Below are 19,010 nucleotides of genomic sequence, written 5' to 3' on the forward strand. Positions count from 1 at the left end.
AAGAGGATATTCGAAGAGCCAGGTCGGTTGGCCATAATGGGCTCAGAACTTCTGCACTTGCGCCAGGGCACCCAGTCCCTAGTGGAATATGGCATTGAGTTCACCTCCTGGCGATGGAACTAGACTGGCGGGAGGACCGTCTTCGCAGCATTTTTCTGGAGGGCGTGAGCCCAGGATCAAGGATGAACTGGCGGCCCAAGATTTTCTGACGACACTGGAAGGACTTGACCTGATGGCAAAGTAGACAGTCGCCTTCAACAATGGGTTAGGGAGGTTTGACTTCCAAGCAGAGTTATGTTGGCTGCTTGCTTTCGGCGACTGTGATCACCATTGACTCCTGCTTAGTTCTCCACAGGCCTCTCCGATGAACCCATGCAGCTGGGGTGCAGCTGCCTAGCACCCAAAGAGAGGCTCTGCTGCCAGCAATGAGGACTGTGCCTGTACTACGTGGGAAAGGGCTATGTACTGGCCCAATGCCCGCTGAAACTGGGAAACTCCTGAGCCTAGGATCCAGTGGGAAGATGATCCTAGGCTTTACCACACCTGCTCCCCAACTAATACTTCCAGTGACCATCACCTTGGGTCACTTGAATTTCCTCCCTCAAGCACTGGTGGACTCCGGTTTCAGGGGAAACTTTGTAATGAAAGAACTTGTAGACCAATTAGGGATTCCCACTCTCCAAAGGATGTCACCGTTGATAATCTCTTCCATTTATGTGGATCCTCTGCCTGGCCAGATCACACTAATGACCACACCTCTGATTCTACATACAGGGTTGCTTCTTCAAGAGCAGATACGCTTCCACATCATCCCCAGAGCCATTTACCCAGGGTTAGCCTGGCTCCAGAAGCACTCTCTACAGATCAACTGTGCCACCCTGCAGCTCACCCCCTGGGGTGAGAGGTGCTGTTACTCTTGCCTGGATCACGTGGAATCTCTTCTCTGCTTATCTATGGCCACTACCCTACTTGGGTCTTCCTCCTCAGAAGCAGATTTCGAGGATGTCTTCTCCAGGAGGAAGCAGAGACTCTATTGCCCCATCGGTCATACGACTGTGGAATTGAACTCCTCTTTGACACCAAGACTCCACAGGGTAGAGTCTACCCCTTGTTTCTCCCTGAGACTTGAATAATGACAGAATACATCTGGGAGAACCTTGAGCGGGGTTTTCTCCCCAGCAGGGGCTGGGTTGTTCTTTGTGGCCAAAATCGTTGACTTGCCCTGGCCAAGTATCAACTATCATGGATTAAACACCATCATTAGGAAGGACCAATACCCTCCGCCACTAATCTCCTAACTTATTGACCGGCTTCAAGGTGCTGGGATCTTCACTAAATTAGATCTCCGGGGAGACTATATTACTTGATACGAATTAAACCTGGTGATGAATGGAAGACAGCTTTCAATAACCATGATGGACATTGAGTATTTAGTGATGCCTTTCAGGCTATGTAATGCACCTGCAGCCTTCCAAAAGATGGTTAATGAAATCTTCCAAGATTTACTCTGCATAGTCGTATACCTTGACGACATCCTAATTTTCTCTTGGGATCTCAGTACCTAACATTGGGTCATATGTATAGTCCTACAACAGCTGTGAGAAAACAATTTGTTTGCGAAGCTGGAAAAGTGCCTGTTGGAAAGTTTGCCCTTCCTAAGATACATTGTGTAAAGAGTGGATTTCCTGAAAAAGTGGATTTCCTGAAAAAGTAAAGGCCATCCAGGACGGGCCTCATCCAGTAGGACTTTGAGCCTTGCAGAGGTTTTTAGGGTTTGTCTACTATTATTGACAATTCATCCCGAATTAGTCTGCAGTAGCTGCGTCGCTCTCACCCACAAGGGAGTTAACACAAGGGATTGGCTCTCCAAGGCTGTAGCAGCATTCCAAGAGCTAAAGGATGTTTAAAAACAAACAAACAAAAAAAAACCACTTTCGCCACCATCCGGACTCCACATATCCATTCATTCTGGAGGTGGATGCCTCCACCTTGGGAGTAGGGGCCGTACTAATTCAGCATTCGCCTAAAGGAGTCCTTCACCTTTTCTCATTCTTTTCAAGGAAGTTTTCTTCCACAGAGTGCAATTATGGCATTGATGAAAGGGAGCTCCTAGCTATCAAATTAGCACTTGAAGAATGGTGCCATTTGCTTGAAGGTGCTCAGTATCGTATTACTATATATATGGATAACAAAAATCTTAAACACTTTCACCATGCCCAGCAACTAAACGCAAGATAAGCTTGCTGGTCCTTCCTTTTTGCTCACTTTGATTTTGAACTGAGGTACCACCCAGCTTTCAAAAACCTAAGAGCAGAATGCCCTCTCTCACTCCTTCCAGATAGAGGATGTCCTGGAGCCTCTTAGGTTTATTATCGACCCAGCCCAGATCCTATTGGCCGTCTCCATGACTGTCCCTCCAGGGAAGACTGTCGTACCTTCCCAACTTCGTGAAAAGGTTTTGAAATGGACCCATGAATCCCGTGTCACAGCCAACCTGGACGGGCTTGCCCCCTTACTCTGCTTCAACAATACTATTGATGGCTTCAAATGAAGCAGGATGTCAAGGCCTATGTGGATTTGTGCCCCACCTGCACACAGAAAACAGTCTGGCAGACCCTGGGGGTTGTTACAGCTGTTGCCAGCCCCCAGCGAACCCTGGACCCACTTGTCCATAGATTTTATCGTGGACCTCCTCTCAGATGGCACCACTGTAATTTGGGTAATCATCAATCATTTCTCAAAAATGGCTCACTTCATACCACTCCCAGGTCTTCCTTCTTCCCTCGGAGTTAGCATAGCTCTTTACACTCTGTATTCCGTCTACATGGCCTACCTAAGCATATCTTATCAGACTGAGGGGTGCGGTTCACTGCTAAATAGACAAGAGGGCAGTTGGGCAGACCAAGTAGTTCTTATAAATTGAAAGGAAATCGCAGACACGAAACTGGAAGTCTGGACTACTCCCAGGTTCAATGATCATCTCCGCCATCCGTTTTACTCTGTATATGACAGCAGGCAGAGCATGCTGCTTCTCTTCAGCCAAATGGCTATTGATTGCTTGGTTGGCCTTTCATAATGTGTAACTCACAGGGCTGCAAAGCAGTGTTAGCAGACTCTGCTATACAGTAACAATTTCTGTTAGGAAAAAACTTTATTTTTAAACAGCTAAAGTGCACAGCTGTTGGTAGAATTTGTACTAACTAAAACAAGGAAGGAAGTGAACATTTTTCAACAATTTTTAATATACTGTATAGCTTTATCAGGTTTGGGTCTTTTTCATTAGGGTAAATTCCAGGACTATGGTTGGTCTTCACCCCAAATTTGATTCTCCTCTGAGGAAAGTTATTGTGCCTCTGGATAGAGAGACAGATTCAGTTGCCACATTAGTTATTTTCCAGCACTGAAAACATCTGTGTGGAAATGCATTGGCAGAGCTTTCTAGAAGGGATGTCTGTTTTGCAATACTAAGGATGCTGCAGAGCAGCAGTGAGCTGCATTGGCAGAGCTACTTGTGGGTATTTCAGTACTGGAGTAGCTGGTGGTGTTGCAGAACAGGAGTGAAATGCATTAGCAGAGCTATGTGTGGGGATCTCAGTATTGGAGTATCCATGGATGCTGCAGGGCAGAGTGCTTTATGTGTTGCATGTGGATGTGGGGGGTGGTGGTTTCAGTAGTGCTTGCTGCAGGAAAGGAGAGCATATTCTTTGTGCTACATGACATAATTTTGTCTTTCTTTAATAAAGAATAATATAAATAAGAACATAAGAACATGCCATACTGGGTCAGACCAAGGGTCCATCAAGACCAGCATCCTGTTTCCAACAGTGGCCAATCCAGGCCATAAGAACCTGACAAGTACCCAAAAACTAAGTCTATCCCTTGCTACTGTTGCTAGTAATAGCAGTGGCTATTTTCTAAGTCAACTTAATTAATAGCAGGTAATGGACTTCTCCTCCAAGAACTTATCCAATCCTTTTTTAAACACAGCTATACTAACTGCACTAACCATATCCTCTGGCAACAAATTCCAGAGTTTAATTGTGCATTGAGTGAAGAAGAACTTTCTCCAATTAGTTTTAAATGTGCCACATGCTAACTTCATGGAGTGCCCCCTAGTCTTTCTATTAACTGAAAGACTATATAACCGATTCACATCTACCTGTTCTAGACCTCTCATGATTTTAAACACCTCTATCATATCCCCCCTCAACCGTCTCTTCTCCAAGCTGAAAAGTCCTAACTTCTTTAGTCTTTCCTCATAGGGGAGCTGTTCCATTCCCCTTATCATTTTGGTCGCCCTTCTCTGTACCTTCTCCATCGCAATTATATCTTTTTTGAGATGCGGCGACCAGAATTGTACACAGTATTCAAGGTGGGGTCTCACCATGGAGCGATACAGAGGCATTATGACATTTTCCGTTTTATTCACCATTCTGTTCCTAATAATTCCCAACATTCTGTTTGCTTTTTTGACTGTCACAGCACACTGAACCGACAATTTCAATGTGTTATCCACTATGACGCCTAGATCTCTTTCTTGGGTGGTAGCAGCTAATATGGAACCTAACATTGTGTAACTATAGCATGGGTTATTTTTCCCTATATGCATCACCTTGCACTTATCCACATTAAATTTCATCTGCCATTTCGATGCCCAATTTTCCAGTCTCACAAGGTCTTCTTGCAATTTATCACAATCTGCTTGTGATTTAACTACTCTGAACAGTTTTGTATCATCTGCAAATTTGATTACCTCACTCATCATATTTCTTTCCAGATCATTTATAAATATATTGAAAAGTAAGGGTCCCAATACAGATCCCTGAGGCACTCCACTGCCCACTCCCTTCCACTGAGAAAATTGTCCATTTAATCCTACTCTCTGTTTCCTGTCTTTTAGCCAGTTTGTAATCCACGAAAGGACATCGCCACCTATACCATGACTTTTTACTTTTCCTAGAAGCCTCTCATGAGAAATTACTGCAAAGAGTTAAACAACTGATTAGCAAAAATTATTTAAATCATAAAAATGCAGAAGAGTGAAAAGGCATTTAAAAAAAGAAAAAAAACATCTTGTGTTGTCATTCATAGAATCTCTTAGGATGTGAGAACAGGGACATGTTGGGGGAAAAAAGTTTGAAGAACACTTGAGTAGAAGCAAAGAGACTAAAATTAATTACCACTAAGGTAAAGCTAAGTAGACGAACTGCCAGAGTCTATATCAGTATTTCCCAGCTTCTTCAAGCACAAGGCACACCTACATAAGCAAAAATGTGTGGCACACCAACCTTTGTAAAGTAGGCAATGCAGACATGGAAAGGGCTCATGGGCAAAGAAGATCTAAGGTAGCACTGGTCGCCCCCACCAGTCTCTCTTCCAAATTTTAACACAAACTAAGAGAGGGGCGGAGACACAAGGTAGCTGTTAAAATGGATAAACTCCCTTTATATACAAATGCAGGAGAAGGGAAAACTATGGTGTCGGCAGATGGTTAATTAGTTACCTTGGCTGCTGCGGGTGACTGCCAGAGTTTCTCCATTGCTGCTGCTCCCATTACTTGGTGAGTCGCACTCTGTGCTCAATGCATGCTCTCCCTCTTTTGCTCAGCCTGGGAATAGAGCAAAGGCTGAAGGAGCCCAAAGGAGGAAGCTCAGGAGAGGGAAGAGGAGGAGGTGCTATTTACAGTGTGTGGGCTATCCATGCCCCGCATGCGGCCATTAAATCCCGTACTCTGGGGCTCATGCTGTAGCTAGAAAGGAGAGACATGGATGACTAAACATGTTATTAGAAAAGAAGTCCTGCATGTTTAAGAGCCACCACTGGTATCTATTACTGCTGGAAGATGCTGAGGGCAGAATCCAGGCGCTGGTCTGGATTTGGGCGTCAGGTAGTGGGGACTTTTCCGTGGGGATTGTCTAATGGCACACTAGTTGAGAAATACTGGTCTACATCATGCGTGAGCCCTGCCCTGCCTTGCTCAAACCAGAGAGCAAGCCTGCCGTCTCTCCCCTTGTCCAGAATGTTGGGACAGTGCTGGCTCAGAGGAAAAAGTGCCCATGTGGGATATTGAGTCAGGTGGGCTCGGATGGAAGAGTTTCCCCTAATACAGTAGCGGGTCAGTACTGGCTCACAAGGCATTTTGCGCTCTATGGACTCTATTCTTACCACGCCGCCTTTCATGGTGGTTTCCTATCCCAGCACTGACCCACTTTCTCTATCATCTCTTGAAATCTTATCAGGTCATTACCTGGGTCATCTGAGTTAAAAATACAGAAATAATTTATCTACCCCTATATAGCAAATTTTGAAGTGCCAGGTGCTGGTAGGGGAAAGCTATTTCCCTATGAGGAAATTATGTATTGTTCCCCGCCTCAAGCTTTGGAGGGTGCAGGTAAAAAATATGGTAAATAAAATAAGGGTGGCCAGTAGGTTGATATCACTCCCAAGGACAATGTTTGTTGAGATTTACACTTCGGAGTTCAGCACAGATTTCCTTGGCTGCTCATACTTTGAGAAAGGTGGAAACTGAAGAATCCATTGAGGTTTACCAAAGACCCGGACATCTCTGTGGAACAGAGACGGCCATTATATGTGGCAAGCAGCTTGCACGTGTGTTTGGGGGTTTTCCCCCCCCCCCCCCCCCTTTTTGCAAAATGGTGTGGCTTAGAGAAGATAACAGTAGCCATGGCAGGGATGATGATTTGTGTGGCTCTCAAGAGTGAGGAAATGTTTTTCTCTCTTTTAAGGCCAATAAGGGAAGTATAGAGAGAGTGCTCTTGTGAGTAATGCCAAGGTCTGCCTGTATGGGGAGTCTTGGGGGCCTCACATTTTCTCGCGCACAGGCTGCTTGATGCTATAAAACTAACTCTCTTGTGCTAATTCTCCTTGATGGCTTTATTCCTTTGAATGTAAAAACTTATTGCTTCAACCCTGGCTGCTGGAGCCATGGACCTTGATCCAGGTCGTAAAGCACGTGTAGCTGTTGAAACAAATAAAAGGAGTATTTATGAGAGGAGGGTAGCAGATGGTACATTTTGAAAGGTTTCAGCAAATTGGCTAAGTGCTGAATGCAGTCTGGGAACCAGTTGGCCTAAAGGCAGTTGTATTTGGATTTAATTACTCTCCTTTCCAAATCCGAACTCAAGGAGAGTTAAATTATAGGTAAAGTAGATATTTCTTTGCCTCAGAGGACTTACAATCTATTTACTAAGGCTTTAATCCCCATTCTGGATCTGTGAAAAAGCTTAGAAAATCAAGTCCCAAGTTTGCATCTGAGGCAGTGACTTGCCCAAAGTCACAAGGAGCATCAGTTAGAGAAACAGGATTTGAACTCTGGCTTCCCCATTGCTCTAACTACTAGGCTCCTTTTCCACAGCGCAAGAAGACATTTATAAGACTCTGTGACATGTTCCAGACTCGCTCCCTAGAATGCCCATTAAGCATACATTGATTTATCTACTTTCAGTAGCCAACTCTGATCTCCGCAGACACTAGCTGAAAACAGAGGTCCGGAGTCAAGCTCTAGGTGGGTAACTTAGTCCAAACTCTTGCCCAGAGGGGTATCTTGGCTACTCATGGCTTTCAGAAACAACAAATCTGTTGAAAGAGCCAAGGAAAGGCGGGTCGCTGCCATGGCCAACTTAGAATGTCGCTCTCTGTACCATTTTAAATGAAGTTAGGAAAGGCTCATGCTCAAAGCAGAAGGGAACCTGTGAGATGCACTGGGGCTGGCTGTGATTTGATGGCATGCCCCCTCTGATCAGGACAGGGAAGACTATCTTATTCCTGAAATAAGGGCCATTTCAATCGATCATCTGTCTCTGACAGCCATGGCTACCCAAGATAATGGATTTCTTATTACACGGTATTAAAGACTTGGCAGCAGCATCCTAGGGATGCTTTCTGTTTCTCATCACTGTGAAATGTAAGCTGAGATACAGCTATCAAAGCCACTCCCATTTCCTCCATTTGAATAATAATCAAAAGTGATTCTTTATGCTGTGGCTCAGGAGCTTGGTGGATGGCAAACTCGAGAGGTCTGGGAATTTAGGGGCACGTGAAAAGCTGCCAGGGTGAGAACACTTCCTCTCCAGTACACCTAGGGTTGTGGGAAAATAGTGTTGCTGAACAAACAAGAGAGCAAAAGTGCAAGGTTTTTTTTTTTCTCTCTTACACACAGACACAAACACAGACACACACACAACACCACACACACCTTACAACACCGAACAGATTCCATGCACATGAGGTTCCAAGGCCACTCAGCCCCTTTTTGCTATGTGACCAATGCCATCACAGTAAGTATCTGCAGGGTTCTCAAAAGCTCATCTGCACCAGCTCCTGAAAATGTTGTAAAGCCTGTGCCCTTCAAAAGTACCACCTGCAAGGAATCCAGTTTTCCCAGAAGGATATAGCTTCTAGTTTTCTGCACTTTTTGGACCTCATTTTCAAAAAGGTTTGTGTGCAGAGACCATAGTTTTCTGCACCTAGATCACCATTTGAAAATCTATATGGGGGTCTATGTGTGTAAAAGAAGGAGTTTCTGGTGGGCAGAGAAAGACTTGCATGCATACTGTCGATTTTCAAAAGTATGAGTGTAAATCCACATGCACAAAGTTACACCTGCTCTTGTGCAAATGTAGGTGTAACTTTGTGTAAATGCTGCGATGGTTTCTGTACACACCCACAGATAAATCTGCTTTGAAAATTTGAGCTAAAGTCTGTGGGTAAAAAGTACCCACAGAATTTAGCCCTATGTGGGCCACTGAAAATTACCTTCTTTCTGTTTGTGGGAAAGATATGAAAGTACCTAGACTGAGAGAAAACTGATACAAAATTAGACGACTTGCCAGTTAATATTTTTTGAAGCATTTTATTTTCAGTCAGAAGAAGATCAATTACTTTTTTTGGCAAATGATAGAAAATTGTATATATATATAATGTTTGTTTCTATTTAATTTTGTTTAAAGAAACAATTTTCTTTCATCTTTAATACATATAGAAGTTGTAGATAAAGATGCCTTTGTTGATTATTGGCAAGTAGGCTGGAAAAAGTATGAATTATTTTGTAAGTTTATTTCCTGTAATGAGAGGGGGAAAAAGACACCAAATGAATTTTTTAACTGGTAGAGATCACCAAGAAATCCTTTCTAAAATTTTGGCTGTGTATTAGTTCACCTCTTCCCGCCCCCCCCCTCCCCCAGCCAAAAAAAGGAACATTGCAAAATGGGGCAGGATGAGAATAGACAGGGGTGTGGTGCCTGCCTACTACAAGAGTGGAGCACATGTCCTGTTCTGGATATCTGCCTTGATGTTTGCAGAATGGTTTCAAAGGGGGCCATCTCTGCTGTATACTCCTTTTCTGCCTACCCTGTCACTGAAATGTGATCTCAGCACCTTCCCTTGGAGTACACACCGTTCAATGTGCGGATCTCGACTATCCCCAGGGGAAAACTGTCAGGCTTAGGTAAAAGCTGTAAGCAGCAAACCAGTAGTATTGGTGAAGAGAGGAAAGTACAGGTTAAGCTTGTGCCCTCTCCACTGTCTTCCCCCCCCCCCCATCTTTTCGTTGTACAAAGTCACCTTTGCAAGGTCATGGCACCTTTGCCCTTTGTTCCCTCTTCTTTACACCATGCTCTCCTCAAGTTCATCTATGCTGGAGAATATGACTTTCCTTCCTTTTATGTCATTTTCAGCACAATGTGTCAACATCCCATGCACTGATTGACTGCGTTTAGTCCAGATTACACTCAGCCTCTTGGCATAGCTATAGCATGTAGTGGAGGAGATGCTCCCCATGTCCAACGAGCAGCTTCGTTTAGTCTTAAAAATTCCAGTGCCTTGGTGTGGAGCAGACCTCCCACCTGAGTCCCATTCAGAGCCCCAACTTTCTTGGGGCTTACAATCCACATTTGCAGATTTCCTCCCTGTGCCTTCCACATCCTGATGTCTCAATTTGGTCCTCTTGTGTTGGGCTTTAGAGATATGAATGGCTCCTCGCTGGACCATCACCTGGTGCTCTTTTTTAGTAGCTGTGTCCTCCCAAGACTTTACAGAATCATTGGCCGACCCCTTGGAAGTTGCCCCAGCCCTTTGCTGTGGTAGCATTCCATTGGGAACCAGCTGGCTATTGTTGGTCTGTGAGTAGACATTGGTGACTTTGGGGATGCCAGAGTATGCGCTGTTGCAGGATTTGTATTTGACCATTATCACCACGGTGAAGACTAGAAGTGTGACCACAATGATGCCCCCGATGATGACCGTCAGGGTGCCTCCCAGGAAATGAGCATGAAGAGAATAGCAGTCACGGTAATCTTCCTTGGTTGAGAACTGGACACAGCCCAAGGACTTTGTGGCAGCCAGGGATGTAGCCACATCGTCAAAGATGGCCAAGATGCAGAGATCGTAGTCCACTCCAGACACCAAGTGTTTCAAGACAAAATGTTTGCTGGTAGATGGAAGAATTCTAAGATGAAAAGAGAGGGAAAATAATTCAGTACCTTGACATGCAGCAAATGGATAGCCTTAGCGAGAGGAGAATGAAAGCCAGCTCATATTAGAGAGTGTATCCTAATCCTCCTATCATATATTGAGCAGGTTTTACAGATTTTGTTAGACCACAGATGCGATATCCCCACTGCAGGTGCTCACCACGCATCTCACTCTAACCACTCATGTGGCTCCAGGCCACCCAGAGCATGTTGATCCAGTCATTGATTTTCAGCTCCAGCCATCCCTGGGGTTGGTAGGCTTCCATTTTTTATTGGCAGGGCAGCTGAAAAGCTAGGACTGGCTCAATGCATCACCTATGAGATTAAACTTTGATCTTTTTTTTCTTTGGACACACCAATCAAATATTTGTATTTCTGTGACGATCAACTAAGACCTATAGTTTCCATAGTTACACTGTTATGCTGCAAACAATAAGGAAAAAAGAAACATGTATTGTACAGTTAGCTTACTATTGAATAGTTTAATGGTGATAGGAAATATGCATAGTTATTTGTTTTAATGCAGAAACATAGACTGTGATGGCAGGTTAAGTCTTCAAGGCTTCCTTACTCTTTGCCCAGTTGCATTTCTAGAGACCCTACTTGAATTCTGTTTCTACTCCTTACTTCATTTCCCCACTGCAGAGGATCCTCTGTAACAATCCTGGGTTGTACCCCTTATTCTCCCACCACAGAAGATCCTCTCTGCACATTCTGAGGTTTACCCTTTGCTCCCTACTGCTGAGGATCTATGTCCATCCCAGGCTTTGCCCCTCATTCCTCTACCATTGAGGATCCTCTGTGCCTGTTACAAGCTTTATCCCTAGCTTCCGCACAGCTAAGGATCCTCTGGGCTCATACCAAGTTTTATACCTTATTTCCCCATGAATGAGGGATTTGCTGTCCTTGTTCTAGTTTAGTTTGTTTACTTGATCACCTTTTTAACAAATGGAAAAGTCAAAGCAATTTACAAAATAAACCCAAAATACACAGGTTGTAGACAAAAGAAAATACATTAAAATTGAAAAAAAGATAGTATAACTCTTAACTATATTTTATTAATACACATAATCTCCCAATCCCCCCCCCCCCAGTCCTTGCCGTTCACTTCTCCAAAGCTGAAGATCCTTGCTGTCTATCCCAAGATTTACCCCATGCTACCTTGCGGCTGAGGCTCTCCAGAGACACTTGATGGGACTGTTACATGTACACATGCACAGTCCTCTATGCCCATGCTAGCCTTTATCCCACACTCTACCACCCACTAAGGATTCTCTGTGTACTCATCTCAAGTTTTATTTTTTGCTACCCCATTGCTGAGGATCCTCCGTGCTTAAGAACATAAGTGCCGTACTGGGAAATACTAAGGGCCGGATTTTATAAATTTGCGCACCAGGCGCGAACAAAAGTACGCTGGATTTTATAAGATATGCTCGTAGCCGCGTGTATCTTATAAAATCCGGGGTCGGCGCGCGCAAGAGGGTGCACATTTGTGCAACCTGCGCGCGCCGAGCCCGGCGCACGTTGCCTGTTCCCTCCGAGGCCGCTCTGAAATCGGAGCGGCCTCGGAGGGAACTTTCCTTCGCCCCCCCCCCCCCCCCCCCCCGGCCCTATCTAAACCCCCCCTACCTTTGTTGCCAGATTTACACCTGCTGAAAGCAGGTGTAAATCTGCGCGCGCCAGCGGGCTGCTGGCGCGCCATCACCCGACCCGGGGACTGGTCCGGAGGCCTCGACCACACCCCTGGGCCAGCGCCACGCCCCCGGTCCCGCCCCAAACTGCCCCCTGACCCCAGTCCCACCCCCCGGACATGCCCCCTCCCCGCCCCTTTTACGAAGCCCCGGGACTTACACGCGTCCCGGCGCTGTGCGCTCGCCGGCGGCCTATGCAAAATAGGCGCGCCGGTGCGTGCAAATCCGGCCGGATTTGCACACGCAGGGCATTTAAAATCCGGCCCTAAGTGTCCCCATTAAACCGGTTGAGAAATTGCCGCCATTTTAAGTTGACACTGTCATATCTTGTATACTAAGGCTTTATAAAGAAATCAGCAAGGACTATACTTTATTTGAAGTTCCCCCTGATGCAGAAACTGAAGCTTCGAAACATGGACCGTGGTCTGGTTGGGATTTATGTTTGATCTATTAAGTTAAGTCTTATTTGCAATTATAAAAATTGTTTAAAAAAAAAATTGTGACTTTTTCCAGATGATTAGACGTAAGACTATGAAGGTCAGTGGACCGGGAAAGGTCTATTATGATGGCACAATAGTATAAGATACAAGATAGCAATAGAGTGGTATATGGGAAACTGTTTTCTTGTTTTTGGTTTGATATTTTGCATTATCTGTCACGCTGGGATTTCTATTGAAAGAGTTTAATATATCCATCTCTAATTTTCCTACTAATATGCTTTCTCATGTTCGGGTCGCTGTCGATTTATTATTCCTAGAACTCGTGCATGGGCGACTAATTCAATTTTGGTAGAGTCCATTTGAAAAAAAGGGTTATTTAATCTCAGTTTTCTGTTTAATAATATAATCTCAGTTTTATTGAGGTTCAAAACCAATTTCATATGAACTAATAATTGTTTAATTGCAGAAATATAAATGTTAACTACTTTCAAAGTATCATCTATCATATCTTTCATTGGTACCAGAAATTGAATGTCATCTGCATATAAATAATGTGTGATACCTAATCCAGCTAATAGTTGACACAGAGGTAACACATAAATATTAACGAGCGTGGCAGATAAAGCCGATCGTTGTGGCACACCGGAATCCAAACTAATTTTCTCAGATATTGAATTACCAATTCTCACTTGAAAAGATCGATTCTGTAAGTAAGAACTGAACCATTGCAAGGTAATGCCACTAAAACCAATTTTGGACAGTCTACGAATTAGAATCTGGTGGTTTACCATATCAAAGGCAGCTGACAGGTCGAGTAATACCAATAAATATGACTGGCCTGCATCAGATCCCCTTAATACAGTGTCTTCAGGGCAAGCAATAATGATTTCGGTATTAAAATGTTTTCTGAACCCGAATTGAGAAGGGAAACGAATGTTATTTGTATCGATGTGCTCTTCGAGTTGGGCTTGTACCACTTTTTCTAAGGTCTGGGATATAAATGGTAGATTTGAAATAGGTCTGAAATTATCTAAAATATTGGGGTCGGAATTTTTCTCTTTTAGAATTGGTCTAACAACTGCACATTTTAAAGGGAGAGGCATCTTGCCCTCAGATAATGAGAGATTTTTTAATCTTAGCAATGGGAGAAGAAATTGACTGAACCACTGATTTTAAAGCCAAGGTGGGGATTGAATCTAAAGGATGGGTGTAGTAGGATTTGCATTTATATATGGTTTTAATACCAAGTACTGTAAAATAGCTAGCTAAATTTCTCAAAATCTGCATTTATTTGCTTCAACGTTCAATCTTTTTCCTAGATCTACTGTTTTCTTTTGGTACAAGGTATGCATCTTTTATTAAGGCAGCAGTCCATGAGTCCACTGTTAGAGTTTGTGCTTTACATGTTATTTTGATGATGCTTGCATGGAGCTCTGATAGATCTGCTCTCAGCTGTCCATGCTGTATTCATGCTTTACATCTACACGGGGCTCTGAAAATCCACTCTTAAGTTGTCTGTGCTGCATTCCTGCTTTCTTTATACAACATGAAGCTTCAAGGGTAAGCTCAGCAGCAATGCCAGGAAATATTTTTTTTTACCAAAAGGTGTTGCAACTCTGTCGCGAAGGGTATGGTGGAGGCTAAAACTAACAGATTTTAAGAGGCATGAGATAAATATAGAAAATCATTAGTTGCAAAACTTGGAGAGAGCAGAAGCACAATCTAGCATTGCGTGTTTGTGTTTAAAGTGTCCTACTTGAACAATTCAAAGAGTGTTGCGGCTGCCAGAACATGAATGTCAAAGTGAATAATATGAAATATTAGAAGGTCCTAGTAGAAACATAGGTAAGTGCAGTGATAGAATTAACTAGCAGCTAGGTCTGTCTGGTACACTGCAAGTACAGTAATAACTAGTAGTGGAAATGCGAGTGCTCACGTAACTGGGTCTGTCTGTGCAGGAGACTTAGGAAGCCTGCTGTTTGAGCAACACCCATGCTAATATTTGTAGCCATTTAAATTATTATAAAGCTTTGTGGATAGACATGGGAATGGAGGAATGCTGAGAACAGACTGAGTAAGAAATTTTGAATACTTCTCTGCACAAAATGGTAGTCTGCAATTGAGGAAGATGACAAAAAAAAACCTGTCTTAGATAAGGAGAGAGAGTTTGGAAAAGTCATGCTGTACACCTGGCAGGTGGAATATTTCCTTGTAGCATGGACTGGAATTACTGGGCAGACTGAATGAGGCAGTTGGTCCTTTTCTGATGTCATCCACCATGTTATACATGTATTGGTTCATTCCCTGTATGGGCCTTTGATGATCTGCTTTTCAGCTTTTTGTGCTGTGTTCACGTTTATCAGTGCAATGCCTGCTTGGGGCTCTAAAGAGAACAGGTATAGCAGCACCTCTGATTTGCAATGCAGATATTTCCTTATGGGTATAATACAAATCATAATGTCAAAGGAATCTTAAAGATGTTTCCTTTTTAACTACTGATTTATCTAAATGTGTATGTGTTTTGCTAGTATTGCTGTGCTTGGTTTCTCCCTCCTGGTTCAGCCAATTAAATCTTCCCTATGGTAACTGTGCACCCTTCAGTCACTTGTATGAAATGATTGTGCCTTACTTTCTTCTTGCCTCCTCTGTCCCTCTTCCTCCGCCACTTTACACAGTTTGTAAGCCACTCCACTGATGGAATAAAATGGCTCTTGACTTTTTGACTTGAATCTAAGTGAAGAAGTCTGAGCTAGAAGTTGAAGACTGTCCTTTCTTGGGCGTTTGAGAACCTCTCCCATATGGGGGTTTACATTCTGCCACCTGTCCCGGTTGGGTTAGTATTGCCAAAACAAGAGGATTAAACCTCCTGCAAAAAAAAAAAAATCAAAAATCAAAAATCTCTGAATGCTGATTAGGGTTATACTTAAAGACAGAAAATGCCACTTTTGTTTCCAATGCATAGAAATCTTTTGTTTTTAAAAAGAAATGCTGTCCTGCTTATCTGTTGCATCTTTGCTGATCCTTTCCTCTAAAACATTCTCATCCTCCTTTCCTGAGGGTACCTCATCCCCTGACAGTGTTAAATCCTTCACCTGCATCCTGGTTTTGCATTTAGTCAGCTAAGGGTGAAGCCTCCCTCCACTGTTTGTGAATAGGGGTCCAATATGCCCTAGAGAAGGCTCTGAAGAATACAGTGGTTAAAAAAATTTAATGGAAATAAACATTGTCTCACAGCAGAATCTCCCTCCCACCCTGTTCCCCATGATAAAAGCAGATAAACTGACAGCACGTTTCTGCTTTGATGTACCTGAGTAGTACAATAATGGAAAATTGCCGTTAACTATGTCTTGGCACTCAAGTGGCAATGTGAGAGTTAAATTTGCTCCTGGAGATGTTTTGCATATTCTTTGGCAACAAGGACAGCTTTGATGTGTCAATTAGTAATTTTTTGTGTGCTCTGCAGCACTTAAAAATGAACACAGTCTTTGGGTGGCTATCAAGCTGTCTTCAGAGAAAGAAAAGGCAATTGTACTGTGAATTTGAGATCCCCAGGCAGGCAGAAGACCCTATTCTCAGTACATTCTGTTGGAAAAAGGTGGACAGCAAATACTGTGACCAGGAGGCTCCAGGATTCAACAAAGTACAGTTATCACATTAATCTTTGAGGACTGAGTCTGCCCTGAAAAAGACTAAAAGGTCCAAGGCTCATTCTTTGGTTCCCCTTGGGGCATGAGTCTCAGACCTTGGATCTTTATATAAATAAGGTTTTTCAGAAAGCCATGGGTTGCTTCTGCATAGGTGAACATTCAGAATTTCATGGTCACATTTGTGCATATTTTTCTATAAGGGCATAGAAGTTCTCTGAGTTTCTCCTTGTAGAGAAACTAAAAGGGGTAGTTACAAGGATTAAGTCTGCATAAGGCATAGAGATTGTTTAAGAATAACATATTGGAAGTCCGTATAAAATATATTACATAGGTTAATATAGACCAAAAAGGAACAAGCATCTTCCAGCATGGCTAAATGGTGCCGTAAAAGGGACTATTAAAGCTAAACTGGCATACTTTAATTTCAAAACTTTTTATTGAGTTTTCGATTACAACCATACTAACAAAATAGCTGACACTGGTGTTTTAAACTGGCATACTTTAAAAATGAAAAGAAGGAAAATAGAAAGGCACATACCCACAAGTAAATTAAATGTAACACATTCATGAAGCAGGCCAAGAGAAAAATTGCAGAGATTTTACAAAGAGACAAAAGCTGATACATGTATTGTCATTTATTGTCTTAAAGGTGAATTTTAAAAGCCGATTGCACACCAAAATTGGGAGATGGCCATGCATGTAGGACATACTCATGCCCACCCAATTTTAAAAGCCTCCTACATGTCCACAAGGCCCAATGCGCGAATATCTCACATCAGACAAAAAGGGGAAGAATGTGGGCAGGGCATGGGCATTCTGGGGTGAGGCCAAGAGAGATGCACGCAAGTACCTACGCACCTAGGCACACCCAGGTCCAGTGCCATGTAACTTTACTTCAGCTATGGAGGAGGTGTAAGTCTTAATTAGAAGTATTTCAAGGCCTATGTGAGGTGTTTAAGGGGTCTGGGAGAATGGGGGAGAATGCAGGCTAAAGAACTAGGAAGGTTTGGAGGACCTAGCTCTAGACTGATGAAATTAGTCATGGTGTGGATGCACTCCGGCTATAACATTCCCTCAAGCAGCTCAAACCTGAGTTACGCTGCTGGGTGCACACAAGCTTAAAATTAGGCGCATATATAAACATGCCTAGGTTATTTTATAACATATGCATGTATATGCTGATTTTTATCTGTGGAAATGTTTTGAAAATGAATCCCTAAGTGTTATATACACACACACACACACACACACACAGTACTAACATAAGAAATTTGCTGGGCAGACTGGATGGATCATTTGATCTTTTTGTGCTGACAATACTATGTTACTATGTTATTAAGTTACTATGTTATATTAGCACAACAAGCTACCATGGAGTTGTCACTAATAAGAAATAAAAAACCTATGAGGGAGTGGTTGGGTCATTAGATGACTGGGTAAAATGGGTATTCAGTGCCATAGCAGAAAATGTAAATGATTTCTTTGCTTCAATTTTTATTGTGGAGGATGCTGAGAGGATACCCACAACAGAACTGTTTTTTTGTAGGTGGTTATTCAGAAGAATTGCTTCAAACCAATGTGACTGTTAAAGAGGTACTGGAGCAAATTGGCAAACTAAATTGTAGCAAATCACCAGGTCCTGATGGTTTTCACTCCAGAGTTCAAAATTGTAGACTGGCTACTAGTAATAGGTTACCTATACTTCAAAGTTACCTCTGTATCTAAGGACTGGAGGGTAGCCAATGAACACCAGTTTTCAGAATTTGTTCCAGGGGTTGACCCAAATAACTACAAACCAGTGAACCTGATATCAGTGCTGGATAAAATGGTGGAACCTATTGTTAAGAACAAAATTATTGGTCATATATGGATATATATATATGGAACTCATGCCAACAAGCCATCAACAACCTGCTCACAAGTCTCAATCTGATTCTTAATCAAAACAAAACAGAATACCTCCTCATCTCCCAAGATGGAACCTACACACATCCCATTACCAACCTGAATTCCCAATTAATAATGTCCCCACAAGTCAGAAATCTAGGAGTTATACTTGATAACCAAATGAATTACAGATCTCTCATCAATAACATCGTAAAGGATGGATTTTTCAAACTACAAGTCTTAAAAAGATTGAGACCACTCCTCCATTTTCAAGATTTCCGATCAGTTCTACAAGCTATCATTCTCACTAAAATAGATTACTGCAATTCACTTCTACTGGGCCTCCCTGCTAACGCCACAAAACCTCTACAGATGTTGCAAAACGCCTCAGCAAGGATCCTAACCAAGACAAACAAAAGAGACCACATATCACCCATTTTAAAAAGCCTACACTGGCTGCCTGTCAAATACAGAATACTTTTCAAAGTGCTCTCTTCAATCCACAAGGCACTACATAACATTGCCCCACTCGAGCTCAAAATCCCTCTCCAACCCCATACCTCTACCAGACCAGTGAGACAAGCTTACAGAAACAGCCTTCAGATCCCACCGATGAAGACAGCTTTAAGTAAAAGAGCATTCCTCACGGCCGGTCCCAAATTCTGGAACTCTCTCCCATCAGAACTCAGATTAGTGCAATGCCCCATTATATTTAAAAAAAAGACTCAAGACTTGGCTATTCAACCAAGCATTCTCATAACTTCAGCCAGTCGAAATCCCTTCCAATGATCCCTTCATTGGTTACCCCCTAAAGAACTCTCATGTCATTTACTTATCTTTATGCAGTCTAAAATC

The 19,010-nt window shown here is 42.9% G+C and overlaps 2 protein-coding genes across 6 annotated transcripts in view; one reads left to right on the forward strand and one right to left on the reverse strand.

Moving 5' to 3' along the window:
* The window catches only part of PC (pyruvate carboxylase), a 582,027-nt gene that overhangs the window by 280,193 nt on the left and 282,824 nt on the right, over window positions 1-19,010 (forward strand). The window lies entirely within an intron of this gene.
* LRFN4 (leucine rich repeat and fibronectin type III domain containing 4) overlaps window positions 9,204-19,010 on the reverse strand; it is a 138,565-nt gene continuing 128,758 nt past the window's right edge. Inside the window, exon 4 of the mRNA XM_029611113.1 lies at window positions 9,204-10,465. Within this exon, the coding sequence (XP_029466973.1) occupies window positions 9,625-10,465 (841 nt within the window). The 3' untranslated portion in view covers window positions 9,204-9,624. The remainder of the gene's footprint in view (window positions 10,466-19,010) is intronic.

Source organism: Rhinatrema bivittatum, chromosome 8 (assembly GCF_901001135.1).
Source record: "Rhinatrema bivittatum chromosome 8, aRhiBiv1.1, whole genome shotgun sequence".
Classification (NCBI taxonomy): Eukaryota; Metazoa; Chordata; class Amphibia; order Gymnophiona; family Rhinatrematidae; genus Rhinatrema; species Rhinatrema bivittatum.